We start from the raw sequence: 23228 nt of genomic DNA on the forward strand, positions 1-23228 counted from the left end.
ATGGCTGTAAAAACCTGGGTGTTTCATTCTGCTGCTTCAAAAAATAGTGTTATTGGGGAAGAGTACTTTAGCTTCTCAAGCCAAGTTTGTATAGTCTAGTATCCTACTTATCTTATACAATATCTTTCCTGAGTGTTAAACCTATTGGTAACAGCGGCTTTTTTGTGCCGCACAGTAAGCAAGAATTGGAAGTGATGCACTTTTGGCTGTGATTCCAGATCCAGTTACATGCTTTTCAACTGCAAAGTATTCTCAAACTCAAGTATTCATTGTCTTTCCCAGCTCCAGCTTGCTCATTGTTGATTGGATAACTAGTGGCTGTTATGGAAGAGGTGAAAAGTGGGACTTTGAACTTTACAAGAGCACTAACAACATTTTTCTAGAAGCTGATGAGCCTTTGTTTCTTGACACAGTATTGTCATCCTCAAGCCATGTTTTTTAACTATGCTAGCATCATTGTATACTAAGCGTGTGATATTGAAGACAGTGGTGTAACTGAAGTATTTTAATCTTATAAGAAATTTTTATTTTTTGAACTATTGCTTGCAATAGTTTGATGTCAATCTTGGATATCTTTAGATTTTTGTAGAATGTTGTATTTTTTTGTTTTAATTGCTTTCAAGCTTTCAACCTGTGGTCATTTAATGTCCTTTTAGTCAATTTATGCACATGCAGGCCTTAATCCTGGGAATATATGTCATGTTGGATAATAGAATATTGTAATCATGGCAACTGCAGTTTCCAGGAACATGGTAAATTAATTTTGTCAAACGACTTTGGGCAAATGTCGATTAGATGCCTTAATGATAGGAAACATCTTTGAGATGATTCCCAAAACAAAAAAAAAATCTTTTGGGTGAAATTGCTTTATTCTGATGGATTGAGCCTGGAGAATGTGTTTCTCCTTCGCAATTAATGTTTGATATTAGTTGAAATAATCAAATGCAAACATCTCATGCAGATACAAGCTTCAGATCTTCAAACTGATTTACTTGGAACTTCGATGCACTTTTTGAACTTTGGCTTGCTTAAAGATCATCTAGCACTTTGGCATGCACAGGTGTTATGTTGCCCAGTCTTCTATTGTCTTCAACATGGAGATCATTTAGCTAATTTTTTTCCTCTATCAGGAATCTTTCGTTTTCCTTTTTCACACATGAATAATCATTAGTTGTTGTTGAAGTCTCAGAATGCTCTCTGCATTTGGGTTTCTTGACTCCCTTGCATTGGGAGACTCTTGCTTTTGGTATTTTTATACATCAGACTCTAAAACTAATTTGGTATTTTCTATACATCTGCATTTTGTTTTCTTTACATCCGAACTAATTAGAGAATGTTGATCCAAGAATGGTTACCTTTAATTCAGTTCTCTTCTCTGAAGTTTTGCCTTCTACAAGATTGACTCTGTTGTATCTAGATCATGGTTATCCTTCTCATTTAAATGGCTCAGATTGTTTTACTTTGATCACAGATATTGCTAGAGCAGGGAAGGTATAGCAATATTGCCGAACGGATGCAAGATTATCAAGTAATTGCGATGGTTATACTTTTGGGGTATGCGTTGACTCGATGAATTAATTTAACCAGTACTTTTATTCTTTATATGATTATCTCCTTTCCACTACTTTATCTTGGTTAACTGAGAGACTACAAATCTTTTTAATTTTAGGCCAAAGCTGAAGTTCATTCAAGACCAAATTCAGGAAAATGTGAAAAACTTGATGTCTCAGCAATTACGTATTCCTTCAGGTAGCTCTGGACGATATGGAGATATCGATGACAATCCTTTCTTGACCAGACCCAGCTTTTTGGCCTCCTGCAGCGTCTTTGGTCAAAAGGTAGATTTTTTTCTCATGGGTGTTAGTTTTCTTGCAATGGTAGGCTCTTTTTACAGTCAATATTCAATAGGTTCTGTTCCAAGGAAATTTTATTTTAGTTGCTTGTTTAATACCACTGACTAATCTGCAAGGCTTTACATCTACTATTGCAGTCCGGGTCTTCTACTAGTTGTGTCATATATGCTTCAAGATCCTCATGGAATTTTTAATGTCTTTGGATAGCTCTTTGAGAATCTTATGCTAATCAGTGGGTTACACGACATGAGCAAGAATATTACATGATTTTGCTATTAGGCATTGTGGTATTTTTTTTTCCTTTTATATGTTAATCTTTCATGGATCATCATATGCCTTGTGGAAGCTTGATTTATGTATAGCCTAAATCTGCCTCTTCAGAATTTTGCCTTTCTCTGTTACATTCACAGATGGTTAGACTTGAAGTTTGACAAGCCTTCCACCTTGCAGTCATGCTTTCTCTTGAACTCCTTATTGTAAAAAATGCTTCTTTTCTTAAACTGAAGTAACATTTTCTGTAAGAATGTTTGGCATAGCTTCTGAAATTTCTGCTTCCTCTATACTGACATTGATGTAGTGAAAATTCCATCTCTGCATCGTCAAGTCAGGGAAATTTTAGCTTTTGTACAAATTGTTTCATGCGTCAAATTCTGTTTAGCTAAGTATACGTGTTACATTCTTCATTTGAAGACATGCCAACTCCTCCCTGTTTTCCGCAGGGAAGAGGTGTTGTGGTTTGAATTGCTGCAATGACGACTGAGTCAGTTTACAGTTTTCTTCAATGTCAGTTGTCTGGCCTGGACTCACTGCTTGGTGTGGCGCCATATCGATGATTGTGGAGGGCCTTTTTGTGGCGTAAACATCATAAAGTCATCCAAGATGCTGAAAGAGGCTCATAAGCTCATTGCTCTGTTTGTATTTTTTTTTCCAAAGAAGATTGTCTTAATTAAGTGGTAATTTAATCTATGATATTGTATCTGGCACATTTTCAACTTCTGTTATGGTGCCTAATCCTGGTTGTAAAATTTGTAGTGGGGATAATTTTATAAACCTCCCTTTAGGTTTCTGACAATTTTGCGTAGTGCCCCTGATATTTTGAGTGCTGTAATAATGTAAACCTCTATCACAATAAGTGATATTAAAAGGTTGTGGGAAATGTAGTTTACCCTTTTGAGCCAGACACGAAAATGAGTTATATTTTTGACCCAAAACTGGGCATTTAAATGTATCAAAATTTGGAAAAAGAAATGGCCCTGCCAGTACAACACCGTTAAGGCCCTGCTTAGAGACAATCAAGAAGAAGGTTGCAATCCTGCTTAGAGAACATGCATGCACCATTAAGTCCCTGAACACAAGGGACTCATGTACTGAAGCTTGATCTTTTTCAGCGCAACGAGAACATCTTGTATGCTACTTCTCTCTCTCGGGGACTCCATCGTGCAGCCCAGAGCCACTTTCATGATTGAGGCTATGTAGCTTAGCTTTTCACCAATGCATTCATCACTTTCCTTTAGCAAATTAGCATCTATCACAAGAGCTAATCCATCAGGTATTGAATTAGCCACCCAGCTCTTCAGGCTTAATTTTTCACCAAACATTTCACTGTTGGGATTTGTTCTTGTGAAGACTTCCATTATCATGATTCCAAAACTGTAGATGTCGCATTTTGCTGATACCAATCCTTCCAACCCATACTCTGCAAGACGCATATAAATTCATCATATGTTCTTAAATTGATTGTATTTTTATAATATGGAACTTGCGACTAAAACAACTGGGGAAATAGTAATTTAGCTGTGTTAGAAAATTCTTCACCTGGTGCGAGATAGCCAAGTGTGGCGAGTGTTTCAGTGTATGTGATGCTGTTTTCCTCGTCCAACAACTTTGTAAGGCCAAAATCACTTAGATGGGCAACCATGTCTTGATCTAGCAGCACATTACTTGGCTTCAGATCACAATGAATTACCGGAGTTGCATACTCATAGTGGAGATATTGCAATGCACATGCCACATCAATCAATATGTCCAATCTCTGCATCAAATCCAGAAAATAGTTGTACGAATACAACCACTTCTCAAGACTCCCATTAGGCATGAACTCAAGCACTAATGCCTTAAATTCAGAGGTAGAGCAGCTACTAATGACTCTTGTGAGGTTTCGATGGCGAAGATTGCGCAACACCTCACATTCTACATCAAAACTCTTGAACGCTCCATCGACTTGTAAATTGAACACTTTAACAGCCACAACCCTTCCATCATCAAGAGTACCTCTATAAACATATCCAAAGCTTCCAGCCCCCAGCAAATTGCTTTTATTGTACCCGTTAGTTGCTTGTAGAAGTTCAAAATATGAAATTCTTTCTGGCATTGCAACTAAGGATAAATTTGCTCCACTGGAAAGTGTATCTTTCTTTCGATATCTCAGGTAAACAAATCCAAAGGACAAGGCTCCCACTACTATTATTACCCCTAGTAGAATAAAAATGGTTCGATGCACTCTTTTTGTTCTTGATCTGTGAGCCGAATTATTTGGACATGGGGGCACATGAAACCTTTGAGCTCCACAGAGGGCTTGATCTGAAGTGAAGGATTCGGCAGTGAAGTTGATAAAAGGCCCTCTGGAAGGAACTTCACCACTTAAATTGTTAAAAGAGACATTGAAATGTCTAAGATACCGAAGGTTCTCCATTGACATTGGAATTGATCCAGAGAGAAAGTTGTGTGATAGATCCAATGACTCCAAGCTTAATATCTTGCCAATCGATTCTGGGATTGATCCTTGCAATCTGTTGTGTGCTAGAGAAAGATTTTGCAGGTTCTGCATATCTCCAATTGAGTTAGGAATGCCACCTGAGAACTGATTGGTTGACAAATCTACCCAATTTGCCATCTTCATATTCGTAATAGCATACGGCAAAGATCCACTCAGCAGATTTGAGGAGAGGTCAAGCTCCAAGAGATCTTTTAGGTTCCATATTTCCTCAGGTGGAGCAGAATATAGCCTGTTGTAACTTAGGTCAAGATGCCTTAGGGAAGTAAGATTTCCAAAGCACTTTGGAATTGAGGCCATAATTTGATTTTGTCCAAGGTTCATTGTATCCAAGTTGTGGAGAGCACAGAGCAAATGCAGGGGGACTCTACTAATTAGTTTGTTCATACTGAGATCCATGTATTGAAGCTTTTGCAAATCGTTTATTGTAGCTGGCAACGACCCAGCTAAGTCATTGTTTGATAGATCTAATAGGATCAAACTTCTCAAGTTTCCAATTCCATCAGGAATGCTGCCCTTTATTTTACAATTTGGTGCACTTAGTTCTTCAAGGGAAGTTGAAAGATTACTGAGTGAGTCCGGAATGATCCCATTCAATGGATTGTCACCCAAGACCAATATTGACAAATATTGGCATTTTGCCAATGAAGTGATGAAGCTCAACTCTGGAGATGCGGAGTCGCTCACTAAAAGGTTGCCGCTTAGATCCAGCAGTTCAAGGAACCTCAGGTCTCCCATGGAAGTGGGCATTGGACCCGTGAATTTGTTACCGCCAAATTCTATGAGACGGAGATTAGAAGAATTTGAGATTGAACAAGTTGACCTGCAAAAATTACCAATCTCTTTTGGAATTTGACCTGCAAAAATGAAATGGAATAAATATCAACAAGTTGTATGGTGAAAGAATTAATTAGCAAGGGTCTTACCTTCTAAATAGTTGTTACCCAAGTATAGCTCCTCAAGCTTCTTCAGTGCTCCAATTTCTTTTGGTATGGAACCTCCAAATTCGTTGAAACCGAAAGACAGCACCTGAAGTTCTGAACATTGAGCTAAATTACTTGATGGTAAATGACCATATAACTTGTTATGTGATAGATCAAGATAACTCAGTCCAGGAAGACGGTAACACATGTCACTTGGAAGAACTCCGGATAGGCTATTATTTGAAAGGTCCATCATTTGCAGCGAGGAAATGTTGAAAATCCCTGTGGGAATGCTTCCTTGCAGATGGTTTTTATAAAGACCTATATACTGTAGGTTTGACATGTTAGAGATGGAAGATGGGATAAGACCGGTGAAACTATTGTTTCCAAGATCCAAGAGATGAAGTCGAGGAAATGAACCAATCCAGTGGGGGAACTCTCCTTCGAGATTGTTGAAGCTCAAATTAAATAGTTTTAATCGGCGCAATCCGACAAACTCATGTGGTAGTTCTCCATGGAAGTTGTTTGCACTCATGTCAAGAGAGACAAGAAATGATAGATTTGCCAGTTGTGGAGGTAAGGTGCCGGAAAGATTCATGCTTGGAATATTCACGGCAGTCACTCTACGATGACGAGAGCCACAAGTGACTCCAATCCAATCACAGACCGAAGAGCCAACGGACCAGTTTTTGGCCAAGATTTGTAGAGGGTCAACTGAAATGTGAGCTCTCAAGGCAAGAAGAGATGACTGATCAGCGGTAATATTGGTGGCAGACATGGCTAAGGAAGCTGAAAGAGAACACAGCAACACCAGTCCAAGAGGGGAATGGTGGTGAAATTCCTCCATGACTAATGTCTGCAACATCAAGGAGGGGGTGGGATCGCATTATATAGCAGTCTCAGTAATATGGGCTTGTTGATTTGATTTTTATTTTTAGATTAAGTTCCAATTGGCCACATTGACCAGTGACGTAATAGTTGTGGTGATCAGAATTCTTTTTGCATTAGCCCATAAAATATATCGGTACTGTATTTTACTAAACTTCATATCTCACTTTGAAGCAGAAAACATTAAACAAATTAACTGTTCAGATAACTTAATTAGAATCACTACGGTGTTTATCTTACCATTTTTTAATTGTTTTTCTAATGGGAAGAGCAATTAGGAGACAAACAAATTAAGCAATTTTATTGGAACTTCTAAACCAAATATTTTATGTTCTTAAATTAAAAAATTAAGCTTAACAACTAGAAATTAAATGCGAAAACTAAACTGAACCAAAACTTTCATGTCGACGAAACTGCAATTTGATGATGTTCATTCGTGGCAGTAATGCAATATAATTAGGCCTTGTTTGGACAGCTATTTTCCGCCGAAAAATTGCTACTTTTTCCGTGAACACATTTTCCTATCACTTTTTTATCTCACATATATCAAATCGCTACAGTAATTTTTCTACAGATTATCCAAATGCGTTACAAACACAACCTTAGTTAACCACATAGTATATATGACAAATACCAATCCTAGCATGAATTCTACGGATGCGGATGCTTTGAACAGGGAAATCAGTGTGGTTTTTACGGCAATGAGCAAACAAAGATCAAACCAATTTGAGTTCTTGAATTTGCAGGGAAACTTCTTAGGCCTATTACATCTGTAGGCTTGTAGCTACACTAAAACTTTTTGAGAAGTCTTCCTTCATATACAGTGAATCCAGGGACCAGTTTCAGTGTTGACAAGTCTTCCTTCAATTTACAAGGAAAAGGAAATGAATTCCCTTAGAAGTAGTTTCAAAGAAATTCACTTGAATTCCAGAGATGTCAGAGTTCGGGGAAATTCTCTTAGGCCTCTTACAGTGATAGCCGCACCACAACTTTTTCTCAAGGGCTCATATATGTTAAGACTCCAGAGACCATTTTGACCATTCACCCTTGCTCACAGATCTGGCTTCAGATTATGAAAGGAGGAATAGTGCATAAGATGCCATTGGAGTTCCAAGAAGTGATATCTCATGCGGACTATAAAGCAATATTGGCGAAGGATTTAATACTACAATTCAGGCACTGTTTGGTTCTAAGAATTCACTGAGAAAAATGAAAATGAATTCCCATGGAGAAATGTTTCTCTTGGTCTATTTTGAGGGAATTGCAGGGTTGGGGGGGGGGGGGCTCGGGTGCAATTCATTACTCTGGTTATGCCTCGTCTAGTTTCATTTCTCTTGTAACAAAATAAAGAAAAAAGAAAATTGAATTTCTTGAGTTGGTAATGGATTCTGTGAATATTTAAACAAACAACACACTATTATGTTAGTCTAATTACCAAAAACTAATATAAAACCACTTTTCTTTAATACACTTCATTTAGTAACTTTCGAATACAAAACCGCATAATATATATGACAAATACCAATCCTAACTTGATTTCTACAAATGCGGTTGCTTTGAACAAGGAAATAAAGGTGGTTTTTACGGAAGTAAAAGTGAAAGCTTCCTACCAAAAAGAAGAACTACCAAGTAGTACTCAAGATTGGGCCTCTTCAAGGACAAGTTCTTCATTCTTTAATGTTTCGAGTGCGTGGGAAGGCTGGAGAAAAACCTCCAAGATTCCATGCCTTGACTCCGGTGAGTTGACCTTCAATTACTAAAGACTTGGGCATTATGAAAGAAACTCTAAAAATAAATGTACCTCACAAAACTTTGAACGACATGACTATGGCCAGAAAATTTGTGATTCTGTATAGCTTTAGCCCCACATATGCAAGAACCAGCAGTACTGCCCAACCATATACATGACTTCTACTTATTCACATTAATTTGTAATAACTAAATGAGAGATATGTCTGGAAATTATACAAATAGAAGTGGGCATACTATGAAGTAGTGAAGTTACGTAAATAACATCTTTTATTAGTTTGGAAAACCTGCAAGTTCTCGGTAGTTTACTCTTATTTTCTTATTTGACAGTAAAGTTTGTCTCTCTATAACTGTTGAGAAAACAAGTAGTATACTTCTGATTATGATGTTGGATGTTGGCTTTGAAACTCGAAAGGAATAAATGAACAGAGGTTTGCTCCACTTTGGCGGCCAAACTCAAGCCTTTTTGGAATGGGTCTAACATATATATATTTTGCTGACGATGCACTTACATAGAGTTACATGTGGTCAACCTTGTTAGGAAATATAAAACAATTACTGACTACATAGTTTTTGTACATGGCAACTAACAGTTAAATTTGGTTGCGAAAAGTTTTTCATTTTTTGTTGACAAAACTAAAAGCAAAAGATGGCTATTAATTTTAGGTAAACGATGGCAAAGTTAAGATCAGCTTGATAGGTTACATTTTTGTCGTTAATTTTATGGTTATTTCCCTCTTTTATTTTATCAAATATTGCATTAATTAGTGGATTCTACTGATATTTAGTAATTGTATCGATTGTAGGGATTTGGAGCGAAAAAGAGTTAAGAACGTGAATTTTAACTAATTTATGTGCAATTCGGCGTGGGCGTGTCAAGAACCACTTTGCATGTCCGGAAATTCGGGATTTGGCACGTGATTTTCAACCTTGAATTGGAGTTGGTTTGAAGTCATGGAAGTCAGGCTTTGCACCACAAGACTAGTCTCCTATTCCTATTATGACACTAGTATAGTTAGCTATCTTGACTTTTTGAAACAATCTTTTTATGTAGTAGAAAGTTTATTTTATTTAGAAATCTACAAAATAGGAGTGATTGGCTAGTTTCTTGGGTGATTAGTACTTTCGAAAAGGAAGTTTATTTTATTTAGAAATCTACAAAATAGGAGTGATTGGCTAGTTTCTTGGGTGATTAGTACTTTCGAAAAGGCAACAATTGCCGTGACTATTTTGGGGGCCAATTGGAACCAATGTTTTGAAAACCGGACCGGACCGGCCGGTTCGACCGGTTGAACCGCGAACCGGCCATGGCACCGGTCCGGTTCAATGATATAATTGACTTTGCCAGAAAACCGGTCAAAAAACGGTAGAACCGCGAAAACCGGCGAACCAGATTGAACCGGTGGTTTCCGGTTTTCAGCTTTTCCTCTTTTTTTTTTTTTTTTGCAAAATACAGCTATCAAGATTCGAACTCAAGACCTTTGTAATAGAATACCAATGTATTAACCGTTGAACCATCACATCTTATTAATTTTTTTTGATAACTTATTTATATAAAGCAAACACTCATATTTCTTTTTTTTCATTTTTCTTACAAAATCTCATTCTCTCATGGCTCTTTCTTTTTAATTTTCAACTCTCTCTCTCTATCCTCTTTTCTTTTGTCACTCCCTTTTTAATCAAATCTCTTTATTTTTAATTTATTGATGTTTTCTTCCATCTTTTAATTTTGTTTTTGTCCATTAAATTGAAAAAAGTTAAAAAAGAATTATTTTTTAACCCAAATTATTTAATGCCACAACCACTCACTTTTATTTCACTTTTTGTTTCTTATCAAGTTTACATTTCTATTTTCGATTTTCTTGACTTCCTTCGAACTCCAAACTTCAATTTTTAAATTGCAATCTCTAAATCCCAAAACGTAAATTAAAATTTAAGTTCACAATATCTAAATTCTCATAGACTTGAATTTTGTATAATTTCAAAATATTGTGATATTTTTGGGTTGGATTTAGATATAATTGAAATTGAGATGAAATTTATTTGTTTTTACTTATAATTTAAAAAAATTATTTTTAAAAATTCAAGTTATTAAAAAATAATAAACTTTTCATCATATAAAGTATTAAATTAGTCCATTACATGTCTTATTTTGTACATATATATATTTATATAAATTATTTTTAAAAAAATTCATTGAACCGAGGTTGAACCGGTCCGACCGGTTGAACCTCGACCCTTTCACTTCACCGGTTCAATTAACGGTCCGGTTTTTAAAACATTGATTGGAACTTGCTTTCATTTGGGTCGTAGTAGTTTAGTAGTAGTAGGAGTCTAGTTAATAGCATTTTTCTTTGGTCGTTTCCTTATTTCTTTGTTACGAAGGGACGACAGCCATTGGGCTTTTCTTTTCTTCTCGGTAGTTTTTTTCTATTGTCAAACGTTGATACAATTTCCTTCAATGGAATTGCCTGAGTTACTGGCAAGGGAGAGTAACTAATTTTGTTTTTTAGTCGAAGGTCAATTTGAAAATTCGGTTCCAAACATCTGTGAGATCGAATTATTTTACTTAGTTCTTTTATTCATTGATATTCGTACGTTTTTTTATTTAACTTCTTATGATTATTTTGTTATTTGAATGTCAAGAGCCCAATATTGGAATTAATCTAATAATCTACTGCCAAATTAACCGGTTAAATCCGTAATTGTTTGATTGGTTAATACCAGTGACAACTAGCGTGATTGGTTCCATGTTAGGAAAACGTATGATCTAATTTAAACAAACCCTCGTGGCGTGTTTGTTAGTTAGGGTTGGACTTTTCTAATTCTTAATGCAATTGAGGAATTGAATCCTACGGTCGTACTTAGGATTATTTTTTTAGTTAGGAAAATAGTTAACGGTCGTACCTTGACTATAGAAAAAGTAAGAAAAAGTTGGTTGTTTATCCCGTGTATGGCAACTATGACCAATCTATTAATGAATAATTGAATTATCTTTCCATCGATGATCAGTTCAATGGACATTGTCTAAAAAATTACACTTTTGGCTAGAGTCATATCTCTTATTGATTAATTCTTGTTTATTTTTCGTGAGTTATTTTTATTTAGTTAATTAGTTATTTTTATAAAAACCCCCCATCTCTGAACTCTAAAAGAAATAAATTATCCCCAATCCCTGTAAATGCAACCCTACTCACCGCTATATATAAAATTTATATTTTTCTTGAGTAGGTAATTATTATTGAACAGGCTCAATACCTGTCAGTTTTTGGCGCCGTTGCCGGGGATTGGTGTCTGATAAACTTGTTTCTTTTTTTAGTTCATTTTATTTTTATTTTTCTCTTTTTTTTTCTTACTAGTTTATGGCTGCTGACATTCTGTATTTTGGTAATAGACTTGATTTTATTCCTATGAAAGGAATGAGACTTGTGCTTTTTTCTGATGATCAATATTTAGATTCACTGAGTTTCCTTATAGAAAAAATGGCTGCTGCAACCTGTGAAATTTGTTATACCACGGATCATTTAACCGGTATGTGCCCTGAATATCAAGATTACCTAAATGCCCTAATCAATAAGTTTGGAGATTTTTCACTCCAATCTCAAACGTGGTATGATCCTTATTTAAATGGTATAATCAAGAATGATGGAATAATTTCAACTTGAATTGTGCAAAAGGATCAATCGATTTTCAACATCAATATCAACAGCCATAATCCATGTCAGGTATGTCTCTTGAAGAAATGGTACATAATTATCAATAGGAGACACAAAGGGCGATTAAAAGGATGGAAGATGAAGGGTGTGAATTGGCATTTACATTGAGCAAATTGATTTCTCCAATTTATGAATAACTGCCCTCACAGAGCATCATCGACCTTAAGAAAGATGAGGATGCAATTATCCTGACAAGTGACATGGAATTGCAAGAGTTCCAAGAAAAAGGATTTAAAGATTTAGTTGAAAAGGGAATTAAAGTGCAAGAAATGAGACCCTAACATTAAATCATTCAAGTGAATGAATTCAGTGAACAATCTTCAAATGAGGTGACATCTTCTCCATTCCTTAATCAATATTCTCCTGACCCTTATTCTTCAATTACTGTTAGTGAGATTGACTTTATTATATCAGAAAATTTTGAATTTCATGACAGGAATAAGTTAAGAGTAGCGATGGTAAAATATTTTGAACCAGTAACTACGCGTGATGGAGGAGTGAGTGAAACATTAAAATTATTATTGGTTTGTTTGGCACCATCTACTAGTCTATGGAAGACCGTAGCATGTGTTCAAGAATTACTCTATTTACGAGAGCTATTAGAATTATATAAAAGATGAAGCACTGAAACGAGCCACAAGATTTATCTTCCTTGACCAAACATAACAATGTCTAACTAAAAACATTAAAGAAAGGCGCTGCTTGAGAGACAATCCAAGAATCTACGATTTTTTTTATTTGGTAGCTACCAGTTAGGCGTGCCCACGCCAATTAGGCACGCCTAAGAAAACCAATTTTCGTCTGTGGGTAGTGGACTCGGCATTAGTTAGGCGTGCCCACGTCATGTAGTCAGGCTTAAAGGACTTAATTTTCGAGAGTTGGTCAGAAGACTCGATAACAGTTAGGCGTGACCACGTCTAACGCAGTGGTTCAAAAAAAAAAAAAAGAGAAGGGGGTTAAAGGACAAAATTGCCCTTCTTACTTCCTATCATAAAAAAAAAAAAAACTGCTGCCTATCGTTTCTTTTCTTTTTCTTTCTTTCTTCCATACTTCTCCATCCGAGGTCCACCGCCACCAACCATCAACCCGTAGCAGTCCACGGCCCCCTCAGTTATCAGGAAAGTTTCGTTATCCCTATTACTTTTCTTTTATTCTTTATTTTATATTGGAGACAATGTAAGATTTAGGTGTGGGGGAGTAGTATATTAGGAAAGTGCAAATGTAGGCATTTTTGCTGGAATTTTTTGTTCGATTTTTTTTTTCAAATTTTATCCAATTTTTGTCTATCTTTGTGCATATTTGTGGTTGTTCCTGATAAACGATGGTTAGATGTCTCAAAATTTTCTATTGCTAAGATTTTATACTCTAAGGTGTTAAGTATGACATTGTTAAATCTAAGGATGTCTCTTTGGTGAATATTTGAGATTTTGTGACTTTTGCACTTTTTGGTTAATTTCTTTAAGTATTGTAAATATTTGTTTAGTATTTTTTTGTGCAAATTGGTTCAACTATTAATCTTAGTTCTCCATGTTTAAGAAATGAAGCGGGCTTGTGTGATCTTTAATTTTATCTTTAGTGGTTATTTGAATCATATTTAGCCATACTCCACTAGATATCGTTGTCTAGTAATCGGGAGTTTTCACCACAAGTGTCGACTTTCGCATCAAAAAGTGAAGATAACTATGAGTATGTGTTCCTTTAGCCATAAAAGTTGAGTAATCAAGCTCTTTTATTTGATAGATGTCGGAGTTAGCGTCAAAAGACTTGAATGGCTGAGGACTAAAGCTTTTTCCCTTGAAAAAAAAGGAGAGTAATAAAAAAAAGAAAAAAAAAGTGATGAGCTAATAGTAAAAAAAAAAAAAAAAGGTGCAAGTATGTGAATAATTGTGTTAGCCTGCTGATCCATGAATTGCTTAATAATTGAACCGTTTGTTGAAAAATGTTGGTTGAATATTTTATATTCTTAGGTTAATTAGTCATAAATTGGAGAAGTGCTTGATCTTGAAAGCTAATTAGAGAGATATTTCTTAAAAAATTGCCACTAATGCTTGACATGTATTTTAATTATATTTTGGCAATAGAAGATTTGAGCAATAGCCATTGTTTGAATTTGATTGCTTGATTTATTGTTCTCATACTTGAGGACAAGCATGGTTTAGGTGTGTGGAAAATTGATAGGTTGCATTTTTGTCATTAATTTTGTGGTTATTTTCCTCTTTTATTTTATCAAATATTGCGTTAATTAGTGGATTCCACTTATATTTGGTAATTGTATTGATTGTAAGGATTTGGAGAGAAAAAGAGTTAAGAATGTGAATTTTAACCAATTTATATGCAATTCGACGTGGGCGTGTCAAGATCCACTTTGCATGTCCGGAAATTGGGGATTTGGCGCGTGATTTTCAACCTTGAATTGGAGTTGGTTTGAAGTCATGGAAGTCAGGCTTTGCACCGCAAAACTAGTCTCCTATTCCTATTAGGACACCAGTATAGTTAGCTATCTTGACTTTTTGAAACAATCTTTTTATCTAGGAGGAAGTTTATTTTATTTAGAAATCTACAAAATAGAAGTGATTGGCTAGTTTCTTGGGTGATTAGTACTTTCGAAAAGGCAACAATTGCCGTGACTATTCTGGAGCCAATTGGAACTTTCTTTCATTTGGGTCGTAGTAGTTTAGTAGTATTAGGAGTCTAGTTAGTAGCATTTTTCTTTAGTCGTTTCCTTTTCTTTGTTATGAAGGGACGACAACCGTTGGGCTTTTCTTTCCTTCTAGGTAATTTTTTTCTGTTGTCAAACGTTGATGCAATTTCCTTCAATGGAATTGCGTGAGTTACTCGCAATGGAGAGTAACTAATTTTGTTTTCTAGTTGAAGGTCGATTTGAAAACTCGATTCTAAACATCTGTGAGATCGAATTATTTTACTTATTTCTTTTATTCATTGGTATTCGTACGTTTTTTGATTTAACTTCTTATGATTGTTTTGTTATTTGAATGTCAAGGGCCCGATATTCGAATTAATCTAATAATCTATAGTCAAATTAACCGATTAAATCCGTAATTGTTTGATTGGTTAATACCAGTGGCAACTAGCGTGATTGGTCCCATGTTAGGGAAACGTATGATCTAATTTAAACAAATCCTCGTAGCGTGTTTGTTGGTCAGGGTCGAGTTTTTCTAATTCTTAATGCAATTTAGGTATTCAATCCTACGGTCGTACCTAGGGTTATTTTTTTAGTTAGGAAAATAGTTAACGGTCGTACCTTGACTATCGAAAAAGTAAGAAAAAGTTGGTTGTTTATCGCATGTATGGCAACTATAACAAATCTATTAATGAGTAATTGAATTGTCTTTCTATTGATGATCAGTTGAATGGACTGTGTCTGAAAAGTTGCACCTTTGGCTAGAGTCGTATCTCTTATTGATTAATTCTTGTTTATTTTCGTGTGTTATTTTTGTTTAGTTAATTAGTTATTTTTATAAAAATCCCCCATCTCTGGACTCTAAAAGAAATAAATTATCCCCAATCCCTATGGATTCGACCCTACTCATCGATGTATATAAAATTTATATTTTTCTTGATTAGGTAATTATTATTGCACAGGCTCGACACCTGTCACACCTTTTGCTCGATACACATTTTCACGTAATGTATGGCTCTGTTTGGATTAGCTATTTTTGGAGGTGTTTTTCAAAAGTTTTATTGTAACTGTATATATGAAAAACTTTTACTGTAAATATTTTTTGGATTGTTTTTAAAGGTATTTTTAAAATATATTTTTGAGTATTTTTGTAATTTACAATTTTTTTGGGATTTTTTATAAATTTTACACGATCCACCACTATCGCCTCTATTTTCCTCCCTCTTTCTCCTTTCTCTTCCTCTCCTCCCCTTCTATTTCCTCCCTCTCCTCCTCCTTTTCCTCCTCCTCCTCCATCTCTCCTCTCCCTTCTCCATTTTCCCTCCTCCCCTTCTTCCCCCCAACCCCAAACCCCTCTCTAGCTCGCGGGTGGTGGCTGCGACTTTAGCCACCACTCTAACTACGAACGTGTTGATCGTGACTAAGAAGGTTGCGGTTAGTCGAGGGGAAGAAAATTGGAGGGCGGGGAAAGGGAAAGAAGAAAAGAGGAAGGAGAATGAAAGAGAGGAAGAGGAAAAAAGGAAGAGCAGTAGGAGAGAGGGAGAAAAGATGGGCGGAGAGAGAGAGGAGAGAGGAGAGAGGGTCGTGGGTGTGGAGGTGGTAGCGGTAAGGTGGTGGCCATGGTGGTGGAGAGTGATGGATAGTTGTGTATTTTTTTGTATATTTGGAGTTGTTTTTGATATATTATATAAATATGGTGTTTTTAGAGTTTTTTTTATTTGTGTATTACTGTAGTATTGTAGATGAAAAAATTATTTTTCAAAAAAGTCTGAATCCAAACAGACTTACGGTACTTGCACCAATTAATTCTATATTTACAGATACTACTTCTATGCAGAGAATTTGCCTAATTAACCATGTTGTTTTGCAAAAATATTGGACAAAGGCTGCTTCTATAGTTCAAGAGTCATAAATAAATAATTAGTTAGTACTTCAAGAAGCAAAAAGGGATTTTGTCGATGCTAATTATTATTGGGGTTTTTTTTTTGGTAAAGACTTCCATCATCATAATTTTAAAACTATAGAAATCGCATTTTGTGAAATACTAATCCTTTGAATCCATAATCTGCAAGAAACATATACACTCATATTATGCTCTTAAATTGACTAAAATTTTACCACTGGGAAAGAAGTAATATAGGTGCAGAAAGGAATTCTTCACCTGGTGCCAGATAGCTAAGTGTTACTAGTGTTTTTGTTAGAAAATAATTAAACCAAGCCTTATGTATTAGTCGAGGCCACGTGTCATTAGGAGATTGGTTAGTAAAGTGAGTTGCGGTCATTATGGGATTAGTCCTAAACTACTGTTAGTAGATGTGTTAGTAGCTGTCAGCCGCATACAGCCTCTGTTCATTTGTTTTGGGTGTGATGATGTATTGTAGCTGCAGCCTCGTTTGAGTAATAGAAAATTTCCCTTTGCCTCGTATATCGATTTCTTGTGATTGTTTCTGTGAGTTTACGTTCGTTTATCAATTTTGGGTCCATCGGTTCTGGTATGTATAATGTCGTTGTCCTCTACCAACAACTTTGTAAGACCAAAATCACTTATATGGATAATCATATATTGATCTAATATGAATATATGATATTACTTGGCTCCAGAGTCCAGATCATGATGAATTACTAGTGTTGAATACTTGTAATAGAGATATTGCAATGCATTTGCTATAGATGTAGGGTTTGTTTGATAAAACTGAAATTTAAAATCTGAAATCTGAAGTTTGAATCTATTAAGTTATTAAATTATTAAGTATTAAATCTAATACATTTGAGTGCATATCACATTTAATAATAAGTAAATAGCTAATCACTTAATTTTGAGAGCAAGTTTTGCTTAGAAAATTCAGTGCTATTATTCAAAGAGGTTGTCGACCCGACAACGGCGCCAAAAATTGACAGGTTATCGAGCCTGTGCAATAATAAATACCTGCTCAAACAAAATATAATTGCTGTAGATAGTGATAAGTAGGGTCGAATCCACAGGGATTGGGGATATTTGTTTCTTTTAAAGTTCAAATTAATAATGGGGGATTTTAGGAAAATTAACAATGAGTTATACTAATCAAATATTACAATTAAATAAAAATTAAATAGCAAACTATAACAAACTATAAAAACTCAAATAGTATTGGACAGCTTTAGTTAAGAAGCAACTTCGGAAATAGTTCTTCTAATTGATCATCGATGCAAGAATAATTCCACATATAAACTGATAAACAAGTTATAATTGTCAAACAAGCGATAACAATCAATTTCTCCGTAATTATTGATAACTAAGGTATGACCGTTAGCTATTGCCCTAATCGCAAAATAATTCTAGGTACGACCGTAGAATTAAATTTCACAATTGCTTTAAAATTTAGAGAAACCCTGTTCTGATCAAACAACACGCTACGAGGGTTGTTTACAAATTAGTTGCCACTAATTTAGAACAATCAAACAATTACGGATTTAATTATTCTAATTGGCTCTAAGTTATTGAATTAATCTAACATCTAGGCTCGGGACAATTGAATAATACAGCAACAATAAGAAAATGAAGCAGGAAATATACGAATACCAGGAAATAATAGGAAAACTAAAATCAGTTAAATCTCACAATTTAAATAGAACTAAATCCTCCGTTGTTCCTTGACTAAAAATGTAGGCTTAGTTTATCTCCGTTGAGAAAAACCCACGCAAAATCGTAAAATTAATTGTTGCATACATCGTCTCTCAATTAAGAGAAGCAATCCGATGGAATAAGCCACAAGAATAAGTGGCAAAAGTCAAAATCCAAAGTAGTCAAGAATGTCTGCTCCTCTACTATCTAAATCCTATTGCTAATTGTCTACTTCTATACGGCTACTCCAATGAGTCATAGGAAAAGAGAGTCCTAATCTCAATTGACTTTTATCTCCTATTCAACCGAAGCCAAAAAAGTAGGAAGTCTCCAAATTGGCCCCTTTCCTCTTTTTTCTAAACTACCTTTTCCAATTCAAATCTAACAATCAGCTAATGGAATATTTACGGTCCCACGTTATACTTCCAATTGGCAATTGATGTCTCGCGCCTGTCCCGTATTTTCTGGACATGTTAAGATCTGACTTGATGTGCCTACGCCAAATAGCAATTATAGTGGAAAATTTGCACCTTTTTACCACATTTTGTTCCAACGCCCTGCAATCGATACAAATTTCCAAAAGTGAGTAGAATCCGCCAATTAATACACATTCGGTAAGATAATAGGAGGAAATTAATTATAAAATAGACGACAAAAGTGCCACTTATCAATGATTAATTTTTGGTAATCAAATGGTCTGAATATGTTAAGAACTAATTCTATTAAATTTAAGTGTTAAATTGAATTATCAAGCATGGTCGTAATTAATGTAACCTGTTAGGAAATATAAACCAACCAATCGCATAGTTTATATATATTATTAGCAGTTAACTTTGACTGCAAAACTTTTCATTTTTGGTTGGCAAAACTAATAGCAAATGATATGTATCAATCTTTGCCCAGATGATTGGTAAAGTAGCTGAGGGATTTTTCCAAGTTGTGCTCAAGGAGTATTCATTAGCACACCTAAAATATATCTTGTAAATACACACATTAATAACAATTATTACACTGCTTGCAATTTAGACACTCTCCCAAATTAAGTACGTTATTTTAAAAATTTACACCTAAACCCCTCTTAATGAGTGCATTGAGCACATATAGTTTTTCCTTTCTATGTGGTTGTCCAACGGTATTTACACCGATTAACTATGTATTTACAGGTGTTGCTTCTATGTAGTGAATTTGCCTGAATAAGTAACCATTCAAAAACAATGGCGAAAGTTGCTTTTATAGTTCAAGAGTCAATAGTAAAGAATTAGTTTTACCTTAAGAAACAAAGAAAAGTAAACTTGGAAATTTGGCAAATCTTTGAAGCAAATTAGTACTAGTTTTAATTTGACTTATTTATTATTTAGCTTTCTTGTTCATGTCCTCCATATTGAACAAAAAAAATTGTCAAAACGAAGAAACAAAAGTTTGTCAAAATGAAGAAAAAAAAAATCTTCTCTTGTTGCTTCTTGGGAAACTTGCAAATACGAAGTCTTGGTCATTATGCTAGAGAGGCAAAACTGATTGTTCCTCAACTATTCTGAACCACGACTTTGGGCACAAAAATTTGTAATGGGAATCATGGTTAACAACGTTGGTGAGGTTCACAAAAGTAAGGAACCAGAAAACAAGTAACATCAGTACTACCGAGCAATAGACATGACTTCTACTCGTCCACATTAATTTTGCAATTAATAGATGAGAGATACGTCTGGAAATTATACAAGTAGCATCTTCTATGAATTTGGAAAACCTGCAAGTTCTCAGTATTTTGCAAAGGTTGTTTTAGAAAAACATTGGCGAAAAGGTTGTTTCTATAGTTCAAGAGTCATAAATAAAGAATTAATTAGTACTTCAAGAAGCCAAGAAAGTTAAACCTAGACCAAGGACGAAAATGGGGGTTAGGAACCACCATTCCAAAGTCTTCAAAATTCATGTTTTTCTCCCTTCGAAATTTGGAAAGATTTTAAACACTTTAGTTACAAATTAAACCTTATGTCCGTGCAAAAAATTTTAGAAACTTTCATCTTAATCCGAATATTATAAATATATGAAGTCCAACTCTGCAAAATAATTTTTTTATCCCATCGATGATTTGGAAGTTGAGCAATCTTGAAGAGTACATAATTTCTAACGAAAAGGAAGAACCAATAAGTGGTGCACTGAAACTTTTCGAGGACAAAGTTATTTGTCACCTTCAAATACTAAAAGTCTTGGTGATTATGCAAGAAACTAAGGTGATGGTTCCTCACCTATTCTGAACGATGGCTTTGTATAGAAATTTGTGATATAGAACTTCATCTCATCCCCACAAATGAAAGAATTATCGAATTTGTGGTTAATAACGTTGGTGATATCTCGAAAGAACAAAACAATACAATCAATACTATCGAGCAATGGGACTGGACTTCTACTCATCCACGTCAATTTGTAATTAATAGATGAGAGATATGTCTGCAAATCATCTTAATAGAAGAAGCCATATAATGAATTAGTGAATTTACCTAAATAGCATCTTCTATGAATGGATCTTTCTAACGGGTATATAGTGGGCACTGATTAGCAACAAGTGCCCATTTCGTTAGATAAACTGTTTATTAATTTGAAAAAATTTGCAGTTTCCTAGTATTTTGCTCTGTTTATAATTATCTGTAGTCTTACCTGTTTACCATTATACTAGGCAAGAATTTATTTTTCTAACAAAATGATTTGGAAGTTGATGCAAAAATTGAATTTTCGGTATAATGTTTATTTGGAACGATGCTTTAATAGTTTCTTAGAAAGGAAATTAGCAAATTGATTTGTCCTTTTCGCCCTTGCTGCCTCTTGAGTAAATTAGTAAATCGGTATGATGATGACTGATTAGCTTTTAGTCACCTTCCGTCCCTCTCGTTGTCGTTGAATGCTTAGTTTTATTACCATAATTCCACTACTTGTTTGTCAAAGCATTTGATTTTTCTTATAATGCCTTGTCAAAGCATTTGACTTAGCGTGCCATGGAAAATTGATGCCATAATAATACTGTCAAGACACCAACTGCCGTACCTACAACTAACACGAAATCTTTCATTGTTGGGGGAACTTGTGGACATTGAGTACTGAAATGACTTTTCAGGGTTTATGTCCTCAACCACTCCCACGCTCAAGTCAATGTTAAGGCAAAATAACTACAATTAAAATGAATGTGGCAGTTCCTCAAATAGTTGGCAATTATGGGCTCATAAGCAAAATGATGAGCGTACCCTTAATCCAATAGAGTAGCCTTGCAAACTTGTTATTGGGAGGCATGCATATGTATCATTAATCAGCTGAGCACTTTTTATTTTATTTTATTTGTTTGGTTGAGGAAATTGATCAGCTTAACACTTAACCAAGGCTCTGTCTCTACAAATAATACATGGGATAATTTCAAAAACCTCCTATGAGGTTTCTAACTATTTTACTGGTCTCCCCCTAAGTTTCAAAAATTACACTAACAACCCTTGAGGTTAATTATCTTGTAGCATTTAGACCCAATCAATAATTAAAAAGTTATATTAGGAGAAACAAAATAATATGATTTCATCATTGTCTCTCATCTGCTACATTATTTAATAAATTTAATATTAACCCACACATTAAAGAAAAACACTTAAATTTATTGTTTATCATTAGGGATCAAATCACATATAACATCAAAAAATATATATCATTTTATGTTTTTCACTTAATACAAGATTCAAATTACCCATTTCAGTTACATATCCATTGTCAAACATGATCAACAACAAATAGTCAAAAAATTTGCAACCAAAATATTACAGCGAACAAACTTTAATATCATAAATATTCTTGTCACCACATTAAGGTTAGTTGCCAAGATTTTTATGGTATTAAAGTTTGCTCTTTATAGTATTTTGGTTACAGATTTTTTTGATTATTTATTGTTAATTATGTTTGACAATGAGTTTGTAACTGAAAAGAGTAATTTTGAATCTTATACTAAGTGAAATATATAGAATAATATACTATTTTTTATGGCATATGTGGTTTAATCTGTGATGATGATAAACAGCAAATTCTAGTATTTTATTTAATGTTTGGGCTAGTATTAGATTAATTAAACAATTTAGCAGATGAGGAGTAATTGTGGAATCATATTCTCTTCTCTCTCCTAATATCACTTTTTAATTGTTGGTTGGACTCAGATATTATAAGATAATAAATCTCAAGGGAGGTTAGTGGAATTTTTAAAATCTAAAGCGAAATACATTCAGAGGCTAACTTACTGCAAACATGACACCTTTTCTTTTGCAATCAGTCACAAAGTAAAAGTATTTTTTTTTATTTTTATTATTGCTGCACAACAATAAGAAGCAAATTTTACATCACATTGTTTTAACCAATTTTTACTCTTGCACGCCCGTATTTGTAAACTGTTGGTAAGAGTCATGTTTACATCTGACTCCGAGCATTGCCCAAACAAAAGAATCAACAAACTAGTTTTTGGCCAAGATTTGTGGAGGGTCTTTGGCAATGTGAACTCTCAAGGCAAGAAGCACACATTGGTTATTGCTACTGTTTTTTAATGCAAAATTGGAAATGGAAGGGCTTAGCTGCGAGTAAACATGGCAACAGTCAAAATTTTCTGTGATTTTGCGCAATTGAGCTTTTCGGCTTGAAATGGTTAAAATGTTTTACCTTTCTTACTTCTGACTGTGATACTTCACATGATGTAGTTATACCAGTTGTAGCCCTTTTAGTGTGGTCCCAATTCGACGCATGATCACAATGAGCATATTTTGAAACCCAAACCCAGCCCAACACGGATACGAGGCAGGAGCGGTCCTCAGACGACCGCTCCTGAACGGTCTCCTCACAATAAAAAACGTGAGGAGACAAATGAGCCAAGTCAGCAAGGCTGAAGCAGGACACAAAAATGATGCCGTTCGAAATAAAAAAATGTTGACTTCCAAACGGGAGCAGACGGAGCAAACGGAAGAGAATTGGTTTTTGAAATTCAAGTTGAAATTTTGAATTAGCCGCAAAAAACAAAACTGAGGGAAGCGTCTTCATGTGCTTGTGAAGGTAATCTACTCTGACCAACCACTCAC

The 23228-nt window shown here is 34.9% G+C and overlaps 1 protein-coding gene and 1 pseudogene across 2 annotated transcripts in view; one reads left to right on the forward strand and one right to left on the reverse strand.

The window, feature by feature from the left end:
• LOC113783273 lies at positions 1-2780 on the forward strand (annotated as a pseudogene).
• A 355-nt stretch (positions 2781-3135) lies between these two features.
• The window catches only part of LOC113783050 (probable LRR receptor-like serine/threonine-protein kinase At3g47570), a 49465-nt gene continuing 29372 nt past the window's right edge, over positions 3136-23228 (reverse strand). For both annotated transcript variants that reach the window (XM_027329067.1, XM_027329069.1), the window contains exon 5: positions 3136-3549. In XM_027329067.1, coding sequence (XP_027184868.1) covers positions 3191-3549 — 359 coding nt within the window. In that variant the 3' untranslated portion in view covers positions 3136-3190. The remainder of the gene's footprint in view (positions 3550-23228) is intronic.

Source organism: Coffea eugenioides, chromosome 9 (genome assembly GCF_003713205.1).
Source record: "Coffea eugenioides isolate CCC68of chromosome 9, Ceug_1.0, whole genome shotgun sequence".
Taxonomy (NCBI): Eukaryota; Viridiplantae; Streptophyta; class Magnoliopsida; order Gentianales; family Rubiaceae; genus Coffea; species Coffea eugenioides.